Raw genomic sequence first — 23,919 nt, forward strand, 5'->3', positions numbered from 1 at the left:
AAAAGCAACAAAACCAAATACATTAAAGCAACAAAGTATTCCCACACCTCACAAGCTATAGACAACATGGAAAGCGGCAGTACACAGCTGGTCTGATCCTGCCCCGGAGCTCTACGGACAATTCCTTCGACCTCATGGCTTGGCTTGGTTTTTGCTCTGATATGCACTGTCAACTGTGGGACATTATATAGATAGGTGTGCACCTTTCCAAATCATGTCCAATCAATTGAATTTACCACAGGTGGACTCCAATCAAGTTGTAGAAACATCTCAAAGATGATCACTGGAAACAGGATGCACCTAAGCTCAATTTTGAGTCTCATAGCAAAGCGTCTGAATACTTATGTAAATGCAACATTTCAGTTTTCAATTATTTATAAATTAGCAACAATTTTTAAAAACCAGTTTTTTCTTTGTCATTATGGGGTATTTTGTGTAATCCATTTTAGAATAAGGCTGTAATGTAACAAAATGTGGAAAAAGTAAATGGGTCTGAATACTTTCTGAATGCACTGTATCGTGTATCAGTGTATCTTATTAAAATGATGTCTAAATACACCTATATTTCTCTTATTCCAGGGATCATGTGTTGGATAAGAGTTGCTGTCATCTGTGTTCTGATAAGCCTGGTGAAGGCTCAGAAAGAGTGCTTTAAACATGTTGTATGGAGCGATCTACTGCACAGCTTAAACATCTTGGTAAATATCCTACACAATGCGCAAATATAATATACAATGACACACTTTAAAAATCATACATAACCTTTCCACAAAACATTTTTTGATTTCCTTTCCACATCCATGTGACAATATGCTATGTTCTGTACATCTCATCAGTGCAAAGACATCTCCCATGAGTGTGGGCATCACCACGATAAGGCCAGTCTCTGTGATCCTCAACTGATGCTCAGTCAGGTAAGAGAAACAGGTTGACATAGTCATCAAATAGTCCATCACTTTCCATGCATATCATTTTGACCTCTGTAATAAAATATGGGATCACTTAAATTCACCTGCTCCCTAGATGCCTATTAGTCTGAATCCAACTTCAATTGCTAGGTTTTATCATTGTTGTGAGCAATTGCGTTTGGATCCAGATTGATGTGTTTGATAGCCTGCTAACATAATTAAATCAGGGAGATACAGAGTTTGAAGTGCTTCTCTCTATTTTCAACAGGTGGAACACAAAGAAGTAGTTCTGGCTGACATCATGAAGAAGGCTGTGACCATGTATCAGACAAGCCCTCACTCTCACAACTTCAGGGAACAATTGGCCATGTCGCAACATAGGCTAACATCTTGTGTGAGTGACTACAACAAGCTTTTGCCTGTATTGCTAAGATCATATTCACATTTTAGTTTTCCACGTGTTTTTTTATTTACTTATAACTCATATTTATTCTGACCATAGGCAGTGGCACAACTCCATTCAAACGCTGTCTATGAGCCAGTGACTACATGCTTTAACAAACTGGAGAATTTCCTCCATCACAAAAAGGTCAGTGTCACAATAGTACAAGTGCTATGATGGTGTTGTATAGACTGAATGTGATGTGATGACAACGTGCAGTAAGCTGATTATAAAGTGTTATATCTTATTCAGGCTCATCTACAGTGTGCTTGGGGGATTATCCACATCACAGTCAGAGAAATCCTTCAGAGATTTGAGAAACGCACCGTCAGAGGACTACAACAAAGAAGATGATTGAATCATTTTGTTCATTACAGCAACATTGAAAAAAAATTGCTTTGTATTTTAATGAATTTGTATTGTTTTATTGGGGGAAATACATGTGTTAGGGCCTGTTTATGAAATAAAAATACGTGGATTTAAATGTTGGAGGTTGGCAATCGTTCATTGTAGTGTGTTATGAAACTGTACCTTTTATGTTCTTTAATATCCTTGTTAGTTTGTGCATTGGGCCACCAGATGGCGACAATTCATATTGAACAAACATCCCACTAGAGGGTGCAAATATCTTGCCAAATTTATCACATATATTTTATTATAGTGGCATGAATGTTGTCTTACTTTATAAAGAATAATATACAATATCAGAACGGCAGTTTAAACTGGTCAGTGTGGAAATACGAGGCTTCATTCCAAACTGCAAAGCCATGCTGATGGACTGCATCACATAGATCTACCTTTCTATGACGGGTTTGGGGTCACCACTACAAATAAATAACACACGAACGCACACGCACGCACGCACATGCAAGCACGCACACACACACACAAACTAGGTAGAGATAATGTGAGAGAAAGTAAGATAGTGTTCCCGCTTTAAAAAGTAAATGAGGATCAATGTACTGCTCCATATTCCCTATAAACGTGAATTTACCCACACACACACACGATACAGAGGGAGAGAGAGAGAGAGAGAGAGAGAGAGAGAGAGAAAGAGTGGCTCCCAAGTGGTGCAGCCAGGAAGTGTTTCCTCTCTACACCCACACAAACAGCTCACAAGTGCTTGTAGTACCAGTTGCAGTTTGACAAAATAGTCACACATCATTTTAGGAGAAAGGAAACTTACTGAGATAATTGCACACTATATTAGTACTGTATGCATTTTTGTGTCACATTTGACTTCTTTCACCATCAAAGTAGATATATTGCTAATAAACTCAGGGGTTATGGATTTTTTTAAATTTGTTTAGATAGATCAATACTTTGTTTATTATTGTATAGCAGTATCAAAGTCCCTTGAAGAATACACTGATTTGTGTAAGCCCAACAGGTGTGGTATCCCAGAAACATCTATTTGGTATAAAAGTACCATGGACTTGCAATGAAGGGCATCACAAAACCCTCATCTAAATCAGGGTACGAGAACAAGACGCTGCATCTTACTGTTGAGAAAGGACATCTACTCTGAGATAAAGTTCACTTATTTTTTTTGTGCATTCTGTTGATAGAAAAACATAACATTTAAGGACAAAAATATTATAATCTTGAATGGATCTGACCATTCTGGATGATCGATACACTACACAACCAAAAGTATGCCTGCTCGTTGAACATCTCATTCGAAATTATGGGCATTAATATGGAGTTGGTCCTCCCACTCTTAAGTTTGACTTTGAGTTTATTTTTTAATCAACATTTTAGTAAAAGTGCCCATTTTAGCCAGCTGGCGAATTTTCAAACGCAGTCCTTGTGCAGGTTATTAAAAGCAATTACAGCAACAATACAGACAAACAATGAGCAGTGAGCACATGCAGAGCAACATAGGACAAGAAACACGTAGCATGCAGACAGAGCAATTGTCACGGGTGTCGTAGGGATCGGACCAAAACGCAGCGGGAACGTGTAAACTCATCTTCTTATTTTATTAAAGAAGGAAAACGTATGCAAAAACAACAAACGCCACTAAACAGTCCTGTCAGGTGGACGAACACAAAACAGGAAACAACTACCCACAAATACCATAGAAAAAAACACCCCTCTTAAATAGGACCTTCAATTAGAAGCAATGAGGAGCAGCTGCTTCCAATTGAAGGTCAACCCAATAAACACCACATAGAAATAGACATACTAGAACTAACATATTGCTAAGATCATATTCACATTTTAGTTTTCCACGTGTTTTTTTATTTACTTATAACTCATATTTATTCTGACCATAGGCAGTGGCACAACTCCATTCAAATGCTGACCATGAGCCAGTGACTACATGCTTTAACAAACTGGAGAATTTCCTCCATCACAAAAAGGTCAGTGTCAAAATATTACAAGTGATACGATGGTTTATAGACTGAATGCAATATGTGATGACAACGTGCAGTAAATGACAAATTAAGCTGATTATAAAGTGTTATATCTTATTCAGGCTCATCTACAGTGTGCTTGGGAAATTTTTACACATCACAGTCAGAGAAATCCGTTAGAGACTTGAGAACCACACCGTCAGAGGACTACGACGAAGAAGATGATTGAATCATTTTGTTCATTACAGCTACATTGAAAAAAGATTGCTTGTATTTGAATGAATCTGTATTGTTTTATTGGGGGGAAATACATGCGTTAGGGCCTATTTATCAAATAAAAATACATGGATTTAAATGTTGGAGGTAGGCAATCATTTATTGGAGTTTGTTAATTAAGAAACTGCAACTTTTATGTTCTTTGATATCGTTGTTAGTTTGTGCATTGGGCCACCAGATGGCGACAATGCATATTGAACAAACATCCCACTAGAGGGTGCAAATATTTTGCCAAATTTATCACATATATTTTATTATAGTGGCATGAATGTTGTCTTACTTGATAAAGAATAATATACAACATCAGAATGGCAGTTTAAACTGGTCAGTGTGGAAATACGAGGCTTCATTCCAAACTGCAAAGCCACGCTGATGGACTGCATCACATAGATCTACCTTTCTATGACGGGTTTGGGGGCACCACTGCAAATAAATAACACACACACACACACACACACACACACACACACACACACACACACACACACACACACACACACAGAGACACACACACACGATACAGAGGGAGAGAGACAGAGAGAGATAGAGAGAGTCAGGCAAACTGAATGTAAATACCAGTGGTACCTTTTAAATATGAAAGCATCTCAGGTATCTGCAGAGTAGGTAGATTTTTTTGCACAACAGTTTAGAGTTTTCAATAATATAGATCCTATACAATGCACCGAACTCATGAAGTGGCCTGGTCAGTCTTTATGCATTCAATGTTAGCAGCCATTAAAATGTGATTAGGCCTATTCAATGTACTGCCACCAACAGTAGTTTACAGTCAGGTTGGCCTACTCGTGTATTGCTCATAGGTACCTCCCATTTCATCACCTAATCTGCCCACCCACAAGTCTCCGATTGGTCCAAACACGGAAAGTCTACGTGAAGCGAAAGTTCATTTGCTGACGATTATGTCAATTTATCGCCAACTTGTACTCTATGCAAATCGCTTACTAGCGTACATGCGGAACAGACTGTGGGAGAATAGCGGGCACGGGAAGGGAGAAAGGAAAGGAAAGGGGGCGGACTGCAATTTTAGCCCTCCATCAACGGCACAATTTATACTGTTTTAAATATAACTGTACAACTACCAATTTATTCATAAGAAGAAGTGAAAGCCCCCAAAATGGCACAGCCAGACAACCAAAGCAAGAGATTCTTTGAGAGTCTGTCGGGAGCAGGGAAATCCATCGCAGTGCTGACTAGCGGAGGGGATGCTCAAGGTACTGTGACAGATGACAGCGCAAGAGAATGTATCCTATGACATTGTATCAGTGGAGAGGCCCGCAAAGGGCGAAAAGCACCAATTTGAACTGAAAAGAAACACATTGTTACATTGTATATTGAATCAACTAGCCTTGATAAAATGTTTCAATAAAAATAGCAATTCTTTGAAGTAATGTTACAGTAGCAGATATCACCGGCGCATTTAGCATTTTGGTGGTTAGCTAGCTCTGATTACCCACATATGGAGCATTTTCTCACCACTAGGCTAGCTGCAGGCTCCCGTCAAGGTGAAACACAAATGCCGACATAGCCAAATAGCTCGACGTCTATTCGATTATTAGGCCAATCATCTGATTTGTATTGATTTTACACAACATTAACAAAACCGATGACACCGGTCGAAGTGTGGAGAGAGGAGAGGTGATTTCATTTTCGAATTCTTGCCACTGCATTGCGGAGTTTCGTTCTGTTCGTGTGATCACGTATTGTAGCATTTGTCCTTTAATAATACTGGCATGTTTCATAGTAATATGCTACATTATAACATCGGGTTGATAAAGGAATTAGTGAGGATGAATGTTCACGACGACTCCTCCCAACCAGGAAGTCACTAAAAACGATAGTGTTCATGCTGCTATTTTCATCATTTTGAAATGTAATACATGTCTGTCTCTGAAAAGCAGACGTTCACTATTATGATTCTTATGAACGAGAATGTCATTGAAATAAGTTATGGGACTGCGATAAGCTTCAGGGATGCCCTAGCCTGTGTGTTGCCTACGTGAGGAGCTGCAGGCATCATAGCAGGCTGCGTCAGAGGAAACCCATTGTCATATGCTCTGTCTACTGTCACTTTATGAATGTGACTTGTGTCTTAGTCAAAATAGGGCCATACCAGCTGTACTTTAATTATTTCAGCAAGTGTACATGCTTTTCAAAAAAAGAATAAGCAGCAATATTGACTTAGGTTTCCAACCATGGTTCATATCTATATTCCACATGGTCAATCACATTGCACTGCAGTATCTATTTGAAATGCACCTGCCCACACACCCCTACAATGATGACCAAATGCTCTTACCCACTCCAGGATACTACATGATGGTCATCACTGTAAAAATTGTCCCTGTAAATGTACAGCATTATACTGGCGGCAGAGTTGCCAGTTAAATACTGTAGTTTTGCTCTACAGCAGGGTTGCTGTAAAATATTTTACAATAAGAAAAACATGATGTTTTATACAATACAGCACTATCTATCTATCTATACAGTATATACCAAATATGTATGAACCACTTCTACATCTAGAAACCTTAACAACGACTTCCAAAAACAGACCAAGGACATGGCAAATACTCAACCATTCAAGGTTTGAGACTTGCTGCCACTCCAATCTGTCCACCTTTACACATTTAATTGTTGGGGCACTACTACCACATATCAGTGACATTGGTAGCCTCTTACAAGGCATGCCTCAAAATATGTCAATGAGCCAGAAACAACAATACCATGCACTCACTATTGGTCAAAAGGTTTTTGGCACTCCAAAACTATGGTAAGGTACTGTATTCTGTGGGGTGGAATTACAGTACCATTTGAAATACAGTACTTCTTTAAAGGAATCTACTGTTAAACCAATGTTTCATTGGAATTTACAGTATGATTTACAATTTATGCCTAAAATCACCCAGACTGCATGGGATTTACGGTAATTTACTGTAAATAATTAATATGGTACGTTGCTGTTAGTTTTATTGTATAATAAGGTAAAAACAATAATATGTTCAAATAGTGTAGAAAGAAAAAAATGATGCGCCGGTAATATGGGTAATATCTTTTTAGGGAACTGGTCTGTCTGCCCACTATAAAGGATCAAAACTGGCAGAGGAATAAAGATAGCATAAATAGGAAAGTATACCAGTTTCATTTGAGGCCCAGGATGTTGACAACTGTGCCATACAGATTGCAAAATAGTTGGGAAGAGTTTTTTGATGTACCGATTCCATGGTACAGGGTGTGTGAGTTGATATATAAAACAACGCAAGATTCAAGACTTCGTGCTTTTCAGCTAAAATTATTATATAGAACTCTTGCCACCAACAAAATGTTGAATATTTGGGGAATAAAATCATCGAAGCTCTGCAGATTTTGTTGTGATGATACAGAATCAATAGACCATTTATTTTGGTATTGCCCTCAGGTAGCCTGTTTCTGGTCTCAGGTTCAGGAATGACTGAAAATGCTTAACATTGATCTAAAATTGACCCTAGAAATAGTACTGTTAGGAGATCTGGAGAGACCGGGTCAGTCAATTACTAATATACTAATATTCTTAGTAAAAGTATTTATATTCAACTCACAATCTGTGGATTCTATTCGATTAGATACATTGAAATTGTACGTTAAACATCACAGCATAGTTGAAAGATATGTGTTGCGTAGAAACCCGAAGTGGGTGGCCAACAGAGACAGATGGGATGGGCTGAGGGAAGCTGAGGGTTGGGATGTGGAATTGGAGACAAGTGGGAGTGGAGTTGCTGTGTGGGAGATAGAATGATGGTCAAAGATGAAAGTAAAAAAAAAATGTCAAAATAAAACATAATAAAAAGTACATTTGAATGACACTGATGCAACTAATGCCTGTTTGCCTGAGGCTGATGCCGTGTAGGTGTTTGTACTAGAGGTCGACTGATTATGATTTTTCAACGCCGATACGATACCGATTATTGGAGGCCCAACAAAGCCGATACGGATTAATCTCCCGATTTAAAAAATATATATATTTTAATTTTTTACATGTATTTATTTATTTGTAATAATGACAATTACAACAATACTGAATGAACACTTATTTTAACTTAATATAATACATCAATCAAATCAATTTAGTGTCAAATAAATAATGAAACATGTTCAATTTAAACCAAATTGAACATAAGGCAAAAACAAAGTGTTGGAGAAGAAAGCAAAAGTGCAATATGTGCCATGTAAAAAAAGCTAACGTTTAAGTTCCTTGCTCAGAACATGAGAACATATGAAAGCTGGTGGTTCCTTTTAACGTGAGTCTTCAATATTTCCAGGTAAGAAGTTTTAGGTTGAGGTCATTATAGGACTATTTCTCTCTATACGATTTGTATTTCATATACCTTAGAACATCCAATAGTCAAATAGGTAACAACTATTGGATGTTCTTATAGGCATTTTACTATTGCCAGTGTAACAGTATAGCTTCCGTCCCTCTCCTCGCCCCTACCTGGGCTCGAACCAGGAACACATCGACAACAGCCACCCTCGAAGCATCGTTACCCATCGCTCCACAAAAGCCGCGGCCCTTGCAGAGCAAGAGGAACAACTACTCCAAGTCTCAGAGCGAGTGACGTTTGAAACGCTATTAGCGCGCACCCCGCTAACTAGCTAGCCATTTCACATCGGTTAATCTCGGGAGTTGATAGGCTTGAAGTCATAAACAGCGCAATGCTTGAAGCATTGCGAAGGGCTGCTGGCAAACGCATGAAAGTGCTGTTTGAATGAATGCTTATGAGCCTGCTGCTGCCTACCATCGCTCAGTCAGACTGCTCTATCAAATCAGAGACTTAATTATAACATAATAACACACAGAAATACGAGCCTTTGGTCATTAATATGGTTGAATCCGGAAACTGTCATTTCGAAAACAAAACGTTTATTCTTTCAGTGAAATACGGAACCGTTCCGTATTTTATCTAATGGGTGGCATCCCTAAGTTTAAATATTGCTGTTACATTGTACAACCTTCAATGTTATGTCATAATTATGTACAATTCTGTCAAATTAATTACGGTCTTTGTTAGGAATAAATGGACTTCACACAGTTCGCAACGAGCCAGGCGGCCCAAACTGCTGCAAATACCCTGACTGCTTGCACGGAACGCAAGAGAAGTGACACAATTTCCCTAGTTATAAGAAATTCATGTTAGCAGGCCATATTAACTAAATATGCAGGTTTAAAAATATATACTTCTGTATTGATTTTAAAGAAAGGCATTGATGTTTATGGTTAGGTACACATTGGTGCAACGACAGTGCTAAATCATCACCCGTTTGGAGAAGTAGGCTGTGATTCGATGAGAAATTAACAGACACCACATTGATTATATGCAACGCAGGACACGCTAGATAAACTAGTAATATCATCAACCATGTGTAGTTAACTAGTGAATATGTGAAGCTTGATTTATTTTTATAAGTTTAATGCTAGCTAGCAACTTACCTTGGCTTCTTGCAGCCCTCGCGTAACAGGTAGTCAGCCTGCCATGCAGGTTCCTCGTGGAGTGCAAAGTAAGGCAGGTGGTTAGAGCGTTGGACTAGTAACCGGAAGGAGGCAAAAACGAATCCCCGAACTGACAAGGTAAAAATCTGTCGTTCTGCCCCTGAACAAGGCTGTTAACCCACCGTTCCTAGGCCGTCATTGAAAATAAGAATGTGTTCTTAACTGACTTGCCGTGTTAAATAAAGGTGTAAAAAAAAAACAACACGGCCATATCGGTGTCCAAAAATACCGATTTCCGATTGTTATGAAAACTTGAAATCGGCCCTAATTAACTCTCATTCAAATAAACACATACAAGAACACACACACATACATGTAATAGTGCCAGACATGCACACAAACATATACAGTTGGCTTTGCTGTTATGATTTTAGTTGTCAATTGATGTCCTTTGTTTGAAATTTATTTATTTTTATTATTTTTTTGCATTGTTGTTTGCTGTTTTCTTCTGTCTTTTCCTCTTTTCTCTTTAGTTCATTCTCTTGGTTGTTGGTGCATTGGGGGGTTCTTGGGGGTGGGGAATGGAATTAATAGTATTTTTTATTTTTTATTTTTCTTCTTGGGGGACTGTGGGAGGGGTCTCGAATGGTTGAGGGACAGCTATTGGGGAACTGTGGGGGGGATCTTGGAGGGTTCGGGTTCACGTTTTTTGGCCTGGTGGTAGATTGGTCAACGTGCCCTTGAGCAGGGCATTGACCTTGGATGCTTCTGTGTGTCGCTCTGAATGGGAATCTGTTGGATGACTGGTATGATGTAGTCGTTGAGCGGCTTCACTGCAAGTATATCGTATGTTTCGAATATTCAATAAATAAAAAAATTGAATAAAAAAAATATATATTTTTAACCACTCTGGGGTATGTGGGATGCTAGCGTCCCACCTGCGGGACACACTCGCCAACAGCCAGTGAAATAGCAGAGCGCCAAATTCAAAACAACAAAAATCTCATAATTCAAATTTCTCAAACATACAACTATTATATCTCATTTTAAAGATACACTTCTCGTTAATCCAACCACACTGTCTGATTTCAAAAAGGCTTTACGGCGAAAGCGTAAAATTAGATTATGTTAGGACAGCGCCTAGACAAGAAAAACCACACAGCCATTTTCCAAGCAAGGAGAGGCGTCACAAAAACCAGAAATACAGCTAAAATGAATCACTAACCTTTGATGATCTTCATCAGATGGCACTCATAGGACTTCATGTTACACAATACATGTATGTTTTGCTCGATAAAGTTCATATTTATATCCAAAAACCCCATTTTACATTGGCGTGTAATGTTCATAAATGTTTTGCCTCCCAAAACTTCCGGTGAATGAGCACATCAATTTACAGAAATACTCATCATAAACGTTGATAAAATATACAACTGTTATTCAAAGAATTATAGATACACTTCTCCTTAATGCAACCGCTGTGTCAGATTTCAAAAAAGCTTTACGGCGAAAGCAAACTTTGCAATAATCTGAGTACAGCGCTCAGACACCAAAAGAAGCCATACAGATACCCGCCATTTTGGTGTCAACAGAAGTCACAAATAACATTATAAATATTGACTTACCTTTGATGATCTTCATCGGAACACAGTCCCAGGAATCCCAGTTCCAGAATAAATGTTTGTTTTGTTCGATAAAGTTCATCTTTATGTCCAAATACCTCCATTTTGTTTGCGCGTTCAGTGGAGTAATTGAAATGCACTGTGCTCGCGCAGTTAGTTCAGACGAAAAGTCAAAAAAGTTATATTACAGTTCGTAGAAACATGTCAAACGATGTATAGAATCAATCTTTAGGATGTTTTTATCATAAATCTTCCATAATATTCCAACCAGACGATTCCTTTGTCTTCAGAAATGAAATGGAACACACCTAACTCTCACGGGAGCGTGCGAGATTGAGCTCATGTCATTTTCTCAGTCATCTGACTCCATATGCTCTTATTCTCTCCCCATTCACAGTAGAAGCATGAAACAACATTCTAAAGACTGTTGACATCTAGTGGAAGCCTTAGGAAATGCAAAATGACCCCATTGACACTGTGTATTAGATAGACAATCACTTGAAAAACTACAAACCTCAGATTTCCACACTTCCTGGTTGGATATTTTCACAGGGTTTTGCCTGCCATATGAGTTCTGTTATACTCACAGACATCATTCAACCAGTTTTAGAAACTTCAGTGTCTTCCATCAGAATCTACTAATAATATGCATATCCTACCTTCTGGGCCTGAGTAGCAGGCAGTTTACTACGGGCACGCTTTTCATTCGGACGTCAAAATACCGACCCCTACCCCGATGAAGTTAACTGTTTGGGCAAGAAACAAGCCATTTGCTCTGTATTAATGGTGCAAACCTAACAGTCACGAATCTGCTCTTTATTCACAGTGGCTACTGTACCCAGAGGCTACGGTACAGCGAAGCCTAATCATTACAATTATTATCTGGGTGATTTGTTTTTTTCTTCATTTTATATTTTTTGCTAATAATCTGAGCTTTATGCGTCTCACCCGGCAGCATTAGATTTGTGGCTGAAACATAACATTTTCATCTACATTAGGCATACTGTAAAGAAATACAGAATTTCTGTTATTAATTCCAATTAATATCAGAATTTTGAGCATTTTACCCATAATGAATTTTACTGTGCATTCTACAGTGTTTTAATATTGAAATTAAAGAAAAGTCTTACAGTGCAGTCAAGATGCCTTTGACTCAGCCAGGAATGGCCAGGAGTACACTGATCGATCCCCTGTGGGTGGGAGGCTTTATAATGCCAAAGCAATGTTGTCTGCCTCACTGCGCTGCCGGGTTCACTGTAGCTGCAGGCCTTACTGCACAGCCTCTGTTATGCCCCAAACATAAGTCTTGGGCCTCAGAAAGTACAACTACTGTAGTACTCATCTGGAGGATCAGAGAGCATTCTGGCCTACTGAAAACCACAACAAGAATGTCAGCTTCAGAAAGAAGTCCCACTGGGCACAGATGCCAGTTCAACGTCAAGTTTTGATTTAAATTGGGTTGAGTTGTCAACTAATGTGAAATCAACAAACATTTCAAAATATCATTGGAGTTAGATTACATGTTGGCAGAAAAAAGAGAACAGTCCCGTACCGTACGTTGATTACTTTTTGCAAATCCGTTTTGGACATTGATTCAACGGCATCACATGACATTTTTTGTTGTTGAAATGACATGGAAACAACGTTGATTCAACCTGTTTGTGCCCAGTGGGATGAGTCCAACTGATGATCCCTTTATGATGATTATGGATGAAGAACTATGGATTTGTCATTATGTAATAGCTTTTATAATACACTCAATATTGGCTAGGCCCTATGAGGTTCATTTAGAGAAGTCTGTACCAGTTCTTATTATTTTTTCTCCCCTGCTTTCTTGCTTTCTTTCATATCCTCCTGATGGTCAACCTCAGAAGTGTGTTGCTTAGTAACAGCTTAGCAACTATTACACTGTGAAACCAAACGTTTATCAGATTGTTTATAAACTACCTCCTCCGGGCCTAGTCAGCCAAGTTCCAAGGATCTGCCTGGTCTAAATCACATGAATCATTATTCCTACAGTCTAAGAAGTTACAGTAGGTTAACCTGACATTAGAATTGTAGGCACAGAACACCATCTTTACAATTCTCTCCAAGGCAACTGAATATTTCGAGAGGACTTTTTACCAAACGTGGCAGTGGGAGACTGGCAGTCCTGCAGTGGAAGCGGACTGCACAGTGTTGGTATTTTTTGGAAGCGAGGCTCTTTCTTATGGTGATAAAAGATTCAGACTCGGCCTGAAAGGGGGCATGGCGTTACATGTTGAGCTATTCACCACTTACGCTCATAAGTGTATGCACAGGACTCGTGTTGTGGCCATATGTTCTCTTGTTGATTTAATTAGGCTATGTAGGACACGTCGCTACAGAAGTCTTAAGCAGTATTCAAATGTTGTTATTTAAAAATGCATTATTCAAGTGAGTTTTTTTCTATTGGCCAGGAATGAATGCTGCTGTCCGGGCAGTCGTTCGAATGGGAATCTATGTGGGAGCCAAAGTTTACTTCATTCGCGAGGTGAGTCTAGACACTCTGTACACACAGCACTACTTTACAAACAATAAAATCATTCCTTACCCAAGGATACGCCAACAGGTGTGACTATCCAGGCAAAGAAAGAAAAGGAGCACTCCGTATTGATCTGAGTTTTATTCACTGGACAAAATACTTTATAAACACCTTACTGAGCTGAATATGTTCCTACCATCCAGGGTGGTTTTGTATGTAGACAAATATAGGATGACTGATCAACATTTGGAATCTTCTCAAAATTAGCTGATTAGAGGCTACCGCCCAACATTTGACCTGCTCTTGCATCCATAATGTGGAAGCTGAATTACAAACACAAGGATCCATGCCTACAGTAGGCAATGTTTGTGTTGTATATTCTAATCTCTGCATGGAACCAGACCATCTATTTCACATATAGCCTACACACTAACAAATGGGCTGGGTTCTGCTTCCACCTAGGTCTAATGATGATGCATATGTTGAATATCATTCTGATATGTTAAGCCTCTATGCAGCTCATTTCCTGAGCAGGCTAGGGCCTAAAATGCCTGCTCAGACACTTTTATGTCAACGACTAAAGACATTAGTCGACAGATCACACGTATTTCCCTCTCGCTCTGCTCAGGTAATCTGTTTGGACCTGATACACAGTAGGAGATATTTGTTTTATAACTCTTTGGTTTAAATTGCGAACATTCTGGTTGCGTAGGCTATGCTCCTATAAGCATTGGTAGTCTGTGCTGCCTGGAGTTTTGATTTGGTAGCACCGGTCTGCCTCGAAGTATATTCACCCAGATAAACATTGAATGGCAAAATGATGTTTGTGCCATTTGGAGTAGCCTAAGCAAAGTTATTACATTTGTATCGTTTCTTGTCAGTAGGCCTACGCTCTGGTTGCTGTTACATTTGTATAATTATTTGAGCGGTACAAAGTTGGTGCATTGTATCATTTCAACTCACCTGTGAGGGTGAATAGGAAATTCAGCAACTCTTGTAGGACAGTATAAATTCAAAGTCAAGTTGACAACTTGACAGTGGAAGTTTTACAGGCTTTTATATATTTGCAAATGTCATCCTATGGGTTCAGGGACCAATTAAAAAGAGAAGAGAACACAAGAGAAACATGATGTGATTGCTAAATTAGTTCCAAAAAAATCGGACTGAATTTGAAATCACAAAATGTATTGTTTGGTGGTCCTACCCAGTGCTACCAATACATTTTGTTTTAGAGCCCTGCTTATTCTTGGACTAGGACATTTCTAATTTGATTCTATGCAGGGGTAACACATGCCGATAATGATTGATATACAAGCTGCATGCCAGTCCAGATATTACAGATAGTGGGGGGTTGTTAAGCCTAAGAAGTGTGTGTGTGTGCATGTGTGCGTGCCTGCGTGCATGTGCGTGTGTACTTTGTGACATCTGTGTTGTATCTACAGGGATATCAGGGTATGGTAGATGGTGGAGAAGACAACATAAAGGAGGCATCATGGGAAAGTGTCTCCAGCATGTTACAAATGGTGAGTACTGTACCATCCATGTAGGACAGAAATAGATGACCACACACTGAATCACAGTAGCCTATTTACAAAACCAGTAGACGTAGACAGAGCTATAATTGATTGGTGTGAGTAGGCAGATGTGAGTAGGTGATCTGGGCTGTATTTTACATCCATGTTCAATGTTTGTGTAATGCCCCCATGCCAGGGTGGCACTGTCATTGGCAGTGCCCGGTGCAAGGAGTTCCGGTCCCACGAGGGGCGTCTGAAGGCAGCCCACAACCTGGTGCAGCGTGGCATCACCAACCTGTGTGTGATCGGAGGGGACGGCAGCCTCACTGGGGCCAACCTCTTCAGAGAGGAGTGGAGCGGACTGCTGGAGGAACTGGTCCAGCAAGGTGGGGAATGGGGCTGGTTTTGTTTCTACCGGGGACAGGAGAGGGGTTAGGGATAGAAGATTTGGAAAGATTGCAAGGTGGGGACTGGCACTTTGTTTCTAGCGGGGACAGGAGAGAAGTACGAGAGAAAGGGATTGCAGAGAGAAAAGTGTACTGCAGACGGGTTTGTTTGCTGTGGGGACAGACAGCAGCATGATGTAGGGGTCATTGAAAGAGAGCTTAGAGAAAGGTAGGGGCTGTAAAAGAGAGAGGTCATACTGACAGGGTGACATATTGACACTGAAAAGAAGTGGAAATGTCAAGATTGGTATTGTGGTAGCTGAGTAGTCTTAAACGTGTATTTGCAGATGAGGTAATCCATTGTGAGCTTGCTGCTAGAACAGGATAATAAATCCCCAAATGCTTTTCATCCGAAAGGATTTGTCCAGGAAGACAAAAACTCTGTCCTCTGACATGGTTTTTATTTGAGAATGATTTGGTCGTAGTTTCTCATTGTGTACCTGTGTTGGATGTTTCATATCCTAACTCAGAATGGTGCTCCAATGTCAAGTTAGTCTTTCTGCTTAGAAGTTATGACTAATCCCACCTCACATTGAAGAGACAGGGATCTTGGAATAAATTGTTTTCTTTTATTTCATCTTAGTCACAAAAGTATATAATTGCATTGTTCTTCAACTTTGTCAAAGGGTTGATTGATGAAGATGCTGTCCAGAAGTATTCAGCCCTGCACATCGTCGGGATGGTGGGGTCTATCGACAACGACTTCTGTGGCACCGACATGACAATCGGGACGGACTCTGCCCTGCATAGGATCATAGAGGTGGTGGATGCAATCATGACCACCGCACAGAGGTTAGCAATAGTAGCTTTAACAAATGTTGTTTGGGTTTTTACTTTGTCTGTGAACATATGATTCTCTCAAATGTCATCTTCTCACTCGCTATCTCTCTTTCAGCCACCAGAGGACATTTGTACTAGAGGTCATGGGCAGGCATTGTGGGTAAGACAGACACAGACTTTTAAACTTATTTAATGATATGCTAACACACCTTATGTGTGACCTTGTGTGTGAGTTCAGATCTGCCCTGTGGGGCCGATGGGTGCTGTTGTCTGACTTGTGTGTGCGTCTTTGTGTGTCTGTGTGTGCGTCTCCAGATACCTGGCTTTAGTGAGTGCCCTGGCGTGTGGTGCTGACTGGGTGTTGATTCCTGAGATGCCCCCTGAGGACGGCTGGGAGGAGAAGATGTGTCAGAAGCTATCTGCGGTAACATATTAACTTAGCAATCCTTTAACCTCACAACACTTCTCACTGTAATAATTAATGCTCGTTCACTATCCAGTTCACTCTGTTTCGTTGTTTATATTGAACAGTTTACAATAAATTATTAATTTTAGAATAAAATGAAGTTAGCTTAACCAAGAATGGCAACAAGTTCAGTTCAATGTCACATGAAGCTAACATTGCGATACGATCTGATCTGCAGTTATTTGGTAATGTTACAGTCATTTACTTGTGTGTTATTGTGCTGTTTTCTGTTTGGAAATAAAATGTTATGGTCCAGACTCGCTCCAGGGGTTCAAGGTTGAACATAATCATAGTGGCTGAGGGAGCCATTGACAGACATGGGAAAGCAATAACCGGTAGTGTTGTCAAGGACGTGAGTACCTTAGCGTGTTACAGGGCCAAAACCAAAAGTACGGAGGCCCAACAGTGTCAAAACAGTCCACTGGCAAACGAACAGAGTATTATGTGTCAACACCAAGTTAGTAAATGATATGATATTAAGGATATGTTCAAACAAAGAGATTATGAGCATTTTTGGTTAATATGCCGCCAAGAATCAACACATGCTCTCTGGACCATGGACAATTTTTTCACTGTCTGGCCCTCCGTCTTTTGCGAGCCCATGCCAAGCCTCTGTTTTAGTTTCTGTCATGTGTCTTCCACCCCTCCCTCATATAGAACCGGGCAGGAATGAAAAGGCTGAATATCATAATAGTAGCCGAGGGGGCAATTGATTGTAACAACAAGCCCATAACGACAGACCATGTCAAGGATGTAAGTACAGCAACTCAGACCTATAGCAGACAGCTCCTGCTAGGCCTCTATCGCTACCGTGCTGCCCTTGGTGTGGCTTCACTCGCTGACTGTGCACTCTGGTATGAATGCTCTGGCGCGCACACACACACTCTGTGGTAAGACTGCTTCCTGAGTGGCCTCAAACTGACTTTACAGCTGATAACCTGCTTTTCCCTCTACCATTTTGATTTGCTGTGTGACAGCTTATCAGATACGTTTTATTAACCTACTGTACATGTCTAGTCAGGCCTATGGAACCCATTGTAAAGAGGTACATTTTGTACAAAACGCATCAGTACTTCCGCTGTCAAATACACTATAAATGGAAAATAATTGAGTTGCATAGTTAATCATTTCGAAAAGGAAGTCCTTTATAATCTAGCACAATATGACACAGCATATTACCGTAAATTCCGGACTATAAGCCGCAACTTTTTTCCCAGTTTTGAACCTCGCGGCTTAAACAATGACGCGGCTAATATATGGATTTTTCCCGCTTTCAATTTTTCTTTCTAAAAAAAAAACACATTCTGTGACGTGCTCAGTTTTTTGGCGGCATGAAGCTTTCATTAGACCAATGAAATTGCCGAACGGGTTAAGGTCAAACTACTTTTTTGTTTACTGTTTAGATTAAATCGAGCGCTCTCAAACTTCCCATCATTCTGATTACGGTAGTCATTTTGTCACCCTCATCATGGCAAAGACACGGAGAAATGCATATGATGCAGCTTTCAAGTTGAAGGCGATTGATCTGGCTGTTGGAAAAGGAAATAGAGCTGCTGCACGGGAGCTTGGTCTTAATGAGTCAATGATAAGACGTTGGAAACAGCAGCGTGAGGAATTGACTCAGTGCAAAAAGACAACTAAAGCTTACTGCAAAATATTTTTTTTTGTTACAAGCCGTATTTCGTTAAAGCCTATTTATTTTTGTTACAAGCCGTGTTTCGTTAAAGCCTATTTATTTTTGTTACAAGCCGTGTTTCGTTAAAGACTATTTATTTTTGTTACAAGCCGTGTTTCGTTAAAGCCTATTTATTTTTGTTACAAGCCGTGTTTCGTTAAAGCCTATTTATTTTTGTTACAAGCCGTATTTCGTTAAAGCCTATTTATTTTTGTTACAAGCCGTGTTTCGTTAAAGCCTGTGTAAAGTTCATTTGTTTCAATGTACCGGTAGGCACCTGCGGCTTATAGACATGTGCGGCTTATTTATGTTCAAAATAATATATATTTTTTAATTCAGTGGGTGCGGCTTATATTCAGGTGCGCTTAATAGTCCGGAAATTACGGTACCATTTAATTCTAGGCCCTCAGGAATTGAGGCAAAGCATTTAATCCAGCTTGTGCTTGAATGTCTTATTTATGTATTTGTGTCACATTTTGAAAGTCAACCTTTTTAAAGCTTGGGATCTGTGCATCTTGTAAAGACCCCACAAACATGACTGAAATAAGGAGGATGGGTTGCATGTGCATTGTGTTTTCCCTTTGCTCAACTCTTCAGCTTGTGAGAGTATTTTGTCCTCGTTGTTTAGTACAAATGTGTATGTCTAGAATATATTAGGTCAAATAATATCTGATAGTTTACTTGCAGTACGTAAAGATAAAACAATACTTGCTTCAGTATTTAGCCAAGTATTAGAGCTAACATTTGCATGAGTGTTTCGCATGATCATTACTCCTATACCATTACTATAAGACAGACTTTAAAAGAGTATCGCTAAAACCACCTCCATCTAGCTAAAACATGGTTCCTGTTGTCCCAGCTTGTTGTCAGATGCCTGGGGTTTGACACCCGTGTGACAATCCTGGGCCACGTCCAGAGAGGAGGCACACCCTCTGCCTTCGACCGTATCCTGGTAGGTATTCTGACCGTATTCTGACCACATTCTTGACAGTTTCCCCACGTCTACAATAGTGTACTAGCTCGGTCCCAGATATGTTTGTGCTGTTTTGCCAACTCCCATGCTTGGCGTGGCAAAATGACCATAAAAGCTGACAGGACAGTACAAACAGATCTGGGACCAAGCTAGTAGTGTACAGCAGTCCCACTAGATTAATCGTGTGGAAGACATGCACTCACTAGGCCTGGGGAGGAAACAACTGCTGCTTTTAGGCTAAGCACATTAACAGATTTGATGACATGACACGTGTTGATGTAGGCCTACTGGTCTATCATAGAGAGTTGGAGAAATCCAGGGCTGACAAGCTCTTCCATTTTGCCTACATCCTCTGAAATACAACAAATGAAAAGGGGAAGCGTGAAAACATCCAGAGGAAGATGGAGAATCGGAGGGAGAGAGAGGGAAACAGAGCGAGGGAAAGAGATAATCCCTGTGTGAGCTCAGGCAAAGAGGAAGAGATGGCAGTATATGTTTAATGTGGTCCCGTTTGGCTCAGTTGCTAAGAGCATTACCCTAGCAATGCCAATGTCTTGGGTTGAATTCCAACAGGGATCACATTCGGTACATGTACTAACATGCGCTCACTGTATTGTACATTGCTCTGGAGAAAAGTTTCTGGCTGTGGTATCTTTCCTATCTTTATTATGTGTGGCTGTGTGTTCTCTCCAGGCCAGTCGTATGGGTGTGGAGGCTGTCATTGCCCTGTTGGAGACTACAGCTAATACACCGGCCTGTGTGGTTTCTCTGTGTGGAAACCAGGCGGTGAGACTGCCTCTCATGGAGTGTGTACAGATGGTAGGTAGACAAGAGTACTGTAGCCAGGACAAGGCAGCTTACTATTAGGCACACACGCACACTCGCGTGCACACGCACCCTCATACTCACAAACACACATGGAGGAATGAGAGAATTGCCTGATGGGAAATATAAGTGCATAAAGTGGGATCTGGGATGAATGTTGTTTTGTGGTTAATCGTTATCCTAGGCATGTGGCTGCCGGTTGCTACACAGAGCAGCTCTCAATGACTGCACTGCAAACCCTTCTGATCTTACCTAGATACCTCTTACCATTAGCTGCATCGACTTGACGTCCTACTAAGGCAGGAATCATATACACATTAGAAACATGTATAAGTCACTCGGAATAAAAGCGTCTGCTAATTAGCATGCAAATATGAATCTGCTTTGGTTCACCAGACTCAGGAGGTGCAGAAAGCCATGGATGAGAAGAAGTTTGAAGAGGCAGTGAAGCTGCGCGGCAGGTACAGCCACATCACCAACCACTGTAGTGGCTTTGTACAGCTACAGCCACAACCACCAGCCCAGTATGAAATATTAGGGACAGTGACCCGTTTCTCATGCTGATGCTAGTAGGCCTCTTGACACGTGACCTACTGGGCCACTGACACACACACACACAGAGAGAGCAGCAGCCAGCATGAAAGGACCTGGTCAGGCAGTAAATTAGATCACTATATTACGTCAGGGTCACCCAGTTTGGAATGATTGGAGTTCACTGAGGGACATCCTCTTCCCCAGTTAGGACATTGCTTCCCCATTTACAGTATAAAAGTAGTGGGTTAATGTTGAGGAACTTGTTATTGTTAGGGACAGGAGATTTTTCTGACCACCTGATCTGGCTAGGAAACACTCTGGACCCTAGTTATAAGCTAAAACTACTGCCGGACCTAGAGGTGTTCCTGGTCATGTGGTCAACAATCACTCCTGGCTCCACTTATTAAGATGCTAGGATCAATTGAACTGGGCTGTTGGGCCCTATTCTAGCATTCATTTTGGTCTCACTTTGTGCTCATGTGCCTAAGTGGATTTGTATTGTATCTATATTGTAAGACATCTTTCCCTTTTCTGTCCGATTGCAGGAGTTTTGAAAACAATCTGAAGACATACAAGCTCCTGGCTCACCGTAAACTAGAATCAGAACTCCCACATGTAAGTCAATCACAGGTCATGAGTCCTGCATGGTGACAGAAAGTCAACATTATTTTATGTTTGCTCAAGTTTCCCCTCCCCATATTCCTGTAAAATCTATAACAGGAAGGATATTTATTTTGCACGCGACTTACACACCAAGTCCGTTTTCCAGTGTTGAGAATATTTTTCATCAGTGTTGCCTGTTCTAAAATGTTTCTAATGGATCAGCGTGGTCTACCTCTGACTAAGCTAGCAGGAGGTATGCCTATGGCCTTAACATGTGGGCATAGGGCCAGAAAACAATTCTCTCCCTGCCCAGCTCTGTTGCCCCTTTCCCAACCAAGCTCTGTTACCCCCTGCTTAAAAGTTTTTTTAAATTATTTTCAGTTGACAGTTTTGGTAATGGTGTATCCTGTTCCCCTTTTCCCTGCAGAGTAACTTCAACATTGCTGTGCTGAATGTGGGAGCCCCCGCAGCGGGCATGAACGCTGCTGTCCGCTCTGCCGTCAGGGTGGGCATCTCGGAGGGACACAAGATGTTCGCTGTCAACGATGGCTTTGAGGGATTCTACAAGGGACAGGTATCATAAACAGACAAATAAAGTTGTATTCTTATGTTCTTCTAACAATTTATAACAAATATAAGTTGGATTAGAAGATGCCACACAGACTCAGAGATTCACTTACAATAATGTACACAAGATTAGATTGACTGCAAACAAATAAGGTTTGCTGGCAGAGGATCGCTCATATCTCTGTTATGTACCGTTATGATATAAAATGGGCAGATAAAATATGGACATGAATGAAGAAAAAACTATAAGAGAATAGATGGCTGTCTAGCTGACAGTTGAACAGCCATGTCACCTTTAGCCATCCACTGACTCCATGGCTGTTAATGTGGAGGAGACTGATAGAGAGTACAAGCAGTAGGATAATCTGACCAGATTACTGTAAATCAATTATTGGGTTAATGACGTCACTTCCCGTCCCAGGTAAGAGCAGTACCACTCTGCACCAACAGGGGACCACATTACATGTCTGACACGTAATACAAATACTTCACTGGAGTAGGCTTGTTTTGTTATTGTCCCCCTGTGCCATTCGTTTATAAAAGAGGATTCATTCCAATGAAAGAACATGATGTATCTTGGTAATCTAGTTCTACTGGTCTTTCCCTACTGGTACTGAACTAGAAATTCTCAGTCTCAGCTTTAGTTGCATCTCAACTCACAGCAGTAACACGAACAGTTCAGTACATGGATTTGAAGCACCTGCCCAGTAGTCCCTAGATAGCTGTATTTGACAATAATCACTGGTGAGTTTAGTATCCCCTCCTAGGTCTCTTAGACAGCTATGCACAGGTTTCTTAGATAGGGTTATGTGCAGCTACAGTTGAAGTCGGAAGTTTACATACACTTAGGTTGGAGTCATTAAAACCTGTTTTTCAACCACTCCACAAATTTCTTGTTAACAAACTAGTTTTGGCAAGTCGGTTAGGACATCTACTTTGTGCATGACACAAGTCATTTTCCCAACAATTGTTTACAGACAGATTATTTCACTGTATCACAATTCCAGTGGGTCAGAAGTTTACATACACTAAGTTGACTGTGCCTTTAAACAGTTTGGAAAATTCCAGAAAATTATGTCATAGCTTTAGAAGCTTCTGATAGGCTGTGGATGTATTTCAAGGCCTTCCTTCAAACTCAGTGCTTCTTTGCTTGACATCATGAGAAAATCAGCCAAGACCTCAGAATTTTTTTTTTGAGATCTCCACAAGTCTAGTTCATCCTTGGGAGCAATTTCCAAACACCTGAAGGTACCACGTTCATCTGTACAAACAATAGTATGCAAGTATAAACACCATTGAACCACACAGCCATCATATCGCGCAGGAAGGAGACGCGTTCTGTCTCCTAGAGGTTAATGTACTTTTGTGCGAAAAGTGCAAATCAATCCCAGAACAACAGCAAAGGACCTTGTGAAGATGCTGGAGGAAACCGGTACAATATCCATAGTATAACGAGTCCAGTATCGACATAACCTGAACGCCGCTCAGCAAGGAAGAAGCCCCTGCTCCAAAACCGCCATAAAAAAAACAGACTACGGTTTGCAACTGCACATGGGGAAAAAGATCGTACTTTTTGGAGAAATGTCCTCTGGTCTGATGAAACAAAAATTTGACCATAATGACCGTCATTCTGTTTGGAGGAAAAGGGGGGAGGCTTGCAAGCCGAAGAACACCATCCCAACCGTGAAGCATGGGGGTGGCAGCATCATGTTGTGGGGGTGCTTTGCTGCAGGAGGGACTGGTGCACTTCACAAAATAGATGGCATCGTGATGCAGAAAAATTATGTGGATATATTGAAGCAATATCTCAAAACATCAGTCAGGAAGTTAAAGCTTGGTTGCAAATGGGTCTTCCAAATGGACAATGACCCCAAGCATACTTCCAAAGTTGTGGCAAAATCACTTAAGAACAATAAAGTCAAGGTATTGGAGTGGCCATCACA

The 23,919-nt window shown here is 40.5% G+C and overlaps 2 protein-coding genes across 6 annotated transcripts in view; both read left to right on the top strand.

Moving 5' to 3' along the window:
• The first annotated feature begins 584 nt into the window (after nucleotides 1–584).
• On the top strand, nucleotides 585–1,704 carry ifnu (class II cytokine, IFN-u). The gene is made up of 5 exons (XM_082966040.1): nucleotides 585–698; nucleotides 837–914; nucleotides 1,177–1,306; nucleotides 1,415–1,497; nucleotides 1,603–1,704. The coding sequence occupies exons 1-5, from the start codon at nucleotides 585–587 to the stop codon at nucleotides 1,702–1,704; spliced, it is 507 nt and encodes a 168-aa protein (XP_082822166.1).
• A 3,243-nt stretch (nucleotides 1,705–4,947) lies between these two features.
• Nucleotides 4,948–23,919, top strand: part of pfkpa (phosphofructokinase, platelet a) — a 36,733-nt gene continuing 17,761 nt past the window's right edge. For 3 of the 5 annotated variants that reach the window (XM_014157466.3, XM_014157465.3, XM_082965650.1), the window contains exons 1-13: nucleotides 4,948–5,215; nucleotides 13,529–13,602; nucleotides 15,036–15,116; nucleotides 15,304–15,493; nucleotides 16,180–16,345; nucleotides 16,449–16,493; nucleotides 16,649–16,757; nucleotides 17,457–17,552; nucleotides 19,334–19,426; nucleotides 20,141–20,266; nucleotides 20,669–20,733; nucleotides 21,352–21,421; nucleotides 21,837–21,983. In XM_014157466.3, the coding sequence (XP_014012941.1) occupies nucleotides 5,119–5,215; nucleotides 13,529–13,602; nucleotides 15,036–15,116; nucleotides 15,304–15,493; nucleotides 16,180–16,345; nucleotides 16,449–16,493; nucleotides 16,649–16,757; nucleotides 17,457–17,552; nucleotides 19,334–19,426; nucleotides 20,141–20,266; nucleotides 20,669–20,733; nucleotides 21,352–21,421; nucleotides 21,837–21,983 (1,359 nt within the window). In that variant the 5' untranslated portion in view covers nucleotides 4,948–5,118. Of the gene's footprint in view, nucleotides 5,216–13,528; nucleotides 13,603–15,035; nucleotides 15,117–15,303; nucleotides 15,494–16,179; nucleotides 16,346–16,448; nucleotides 16,494–16,648; nucleotides 16,758–17,055; nucleotides 17,152–17,456; nucleotides 17,553–19,333; nucleotides 19,427–20,140; nucleotides 20,267–20,668; nucleotides 20,734–21,351; nucleotides 21,422–21,836; nucleotides 21,984–23,919 lie in introns of all 5 variants that reach the window. The other 2 variants (XM_014157463.3, XM_014157462.3) reach the window with 1 other exon arrangement.

The sequence above is a fragment of the Salmo salar genome, chromosome 19, assembly GCF_965601325.2.
Source record: "Salmo salar chromosome 19, fSalSal1, whole genome shotgun sequence".
NCBI lineage: Eukaryota > Metazoa > Chordata > Actinopteri > Salmoniformes > Salmonidae > Salmo > Salmo salar.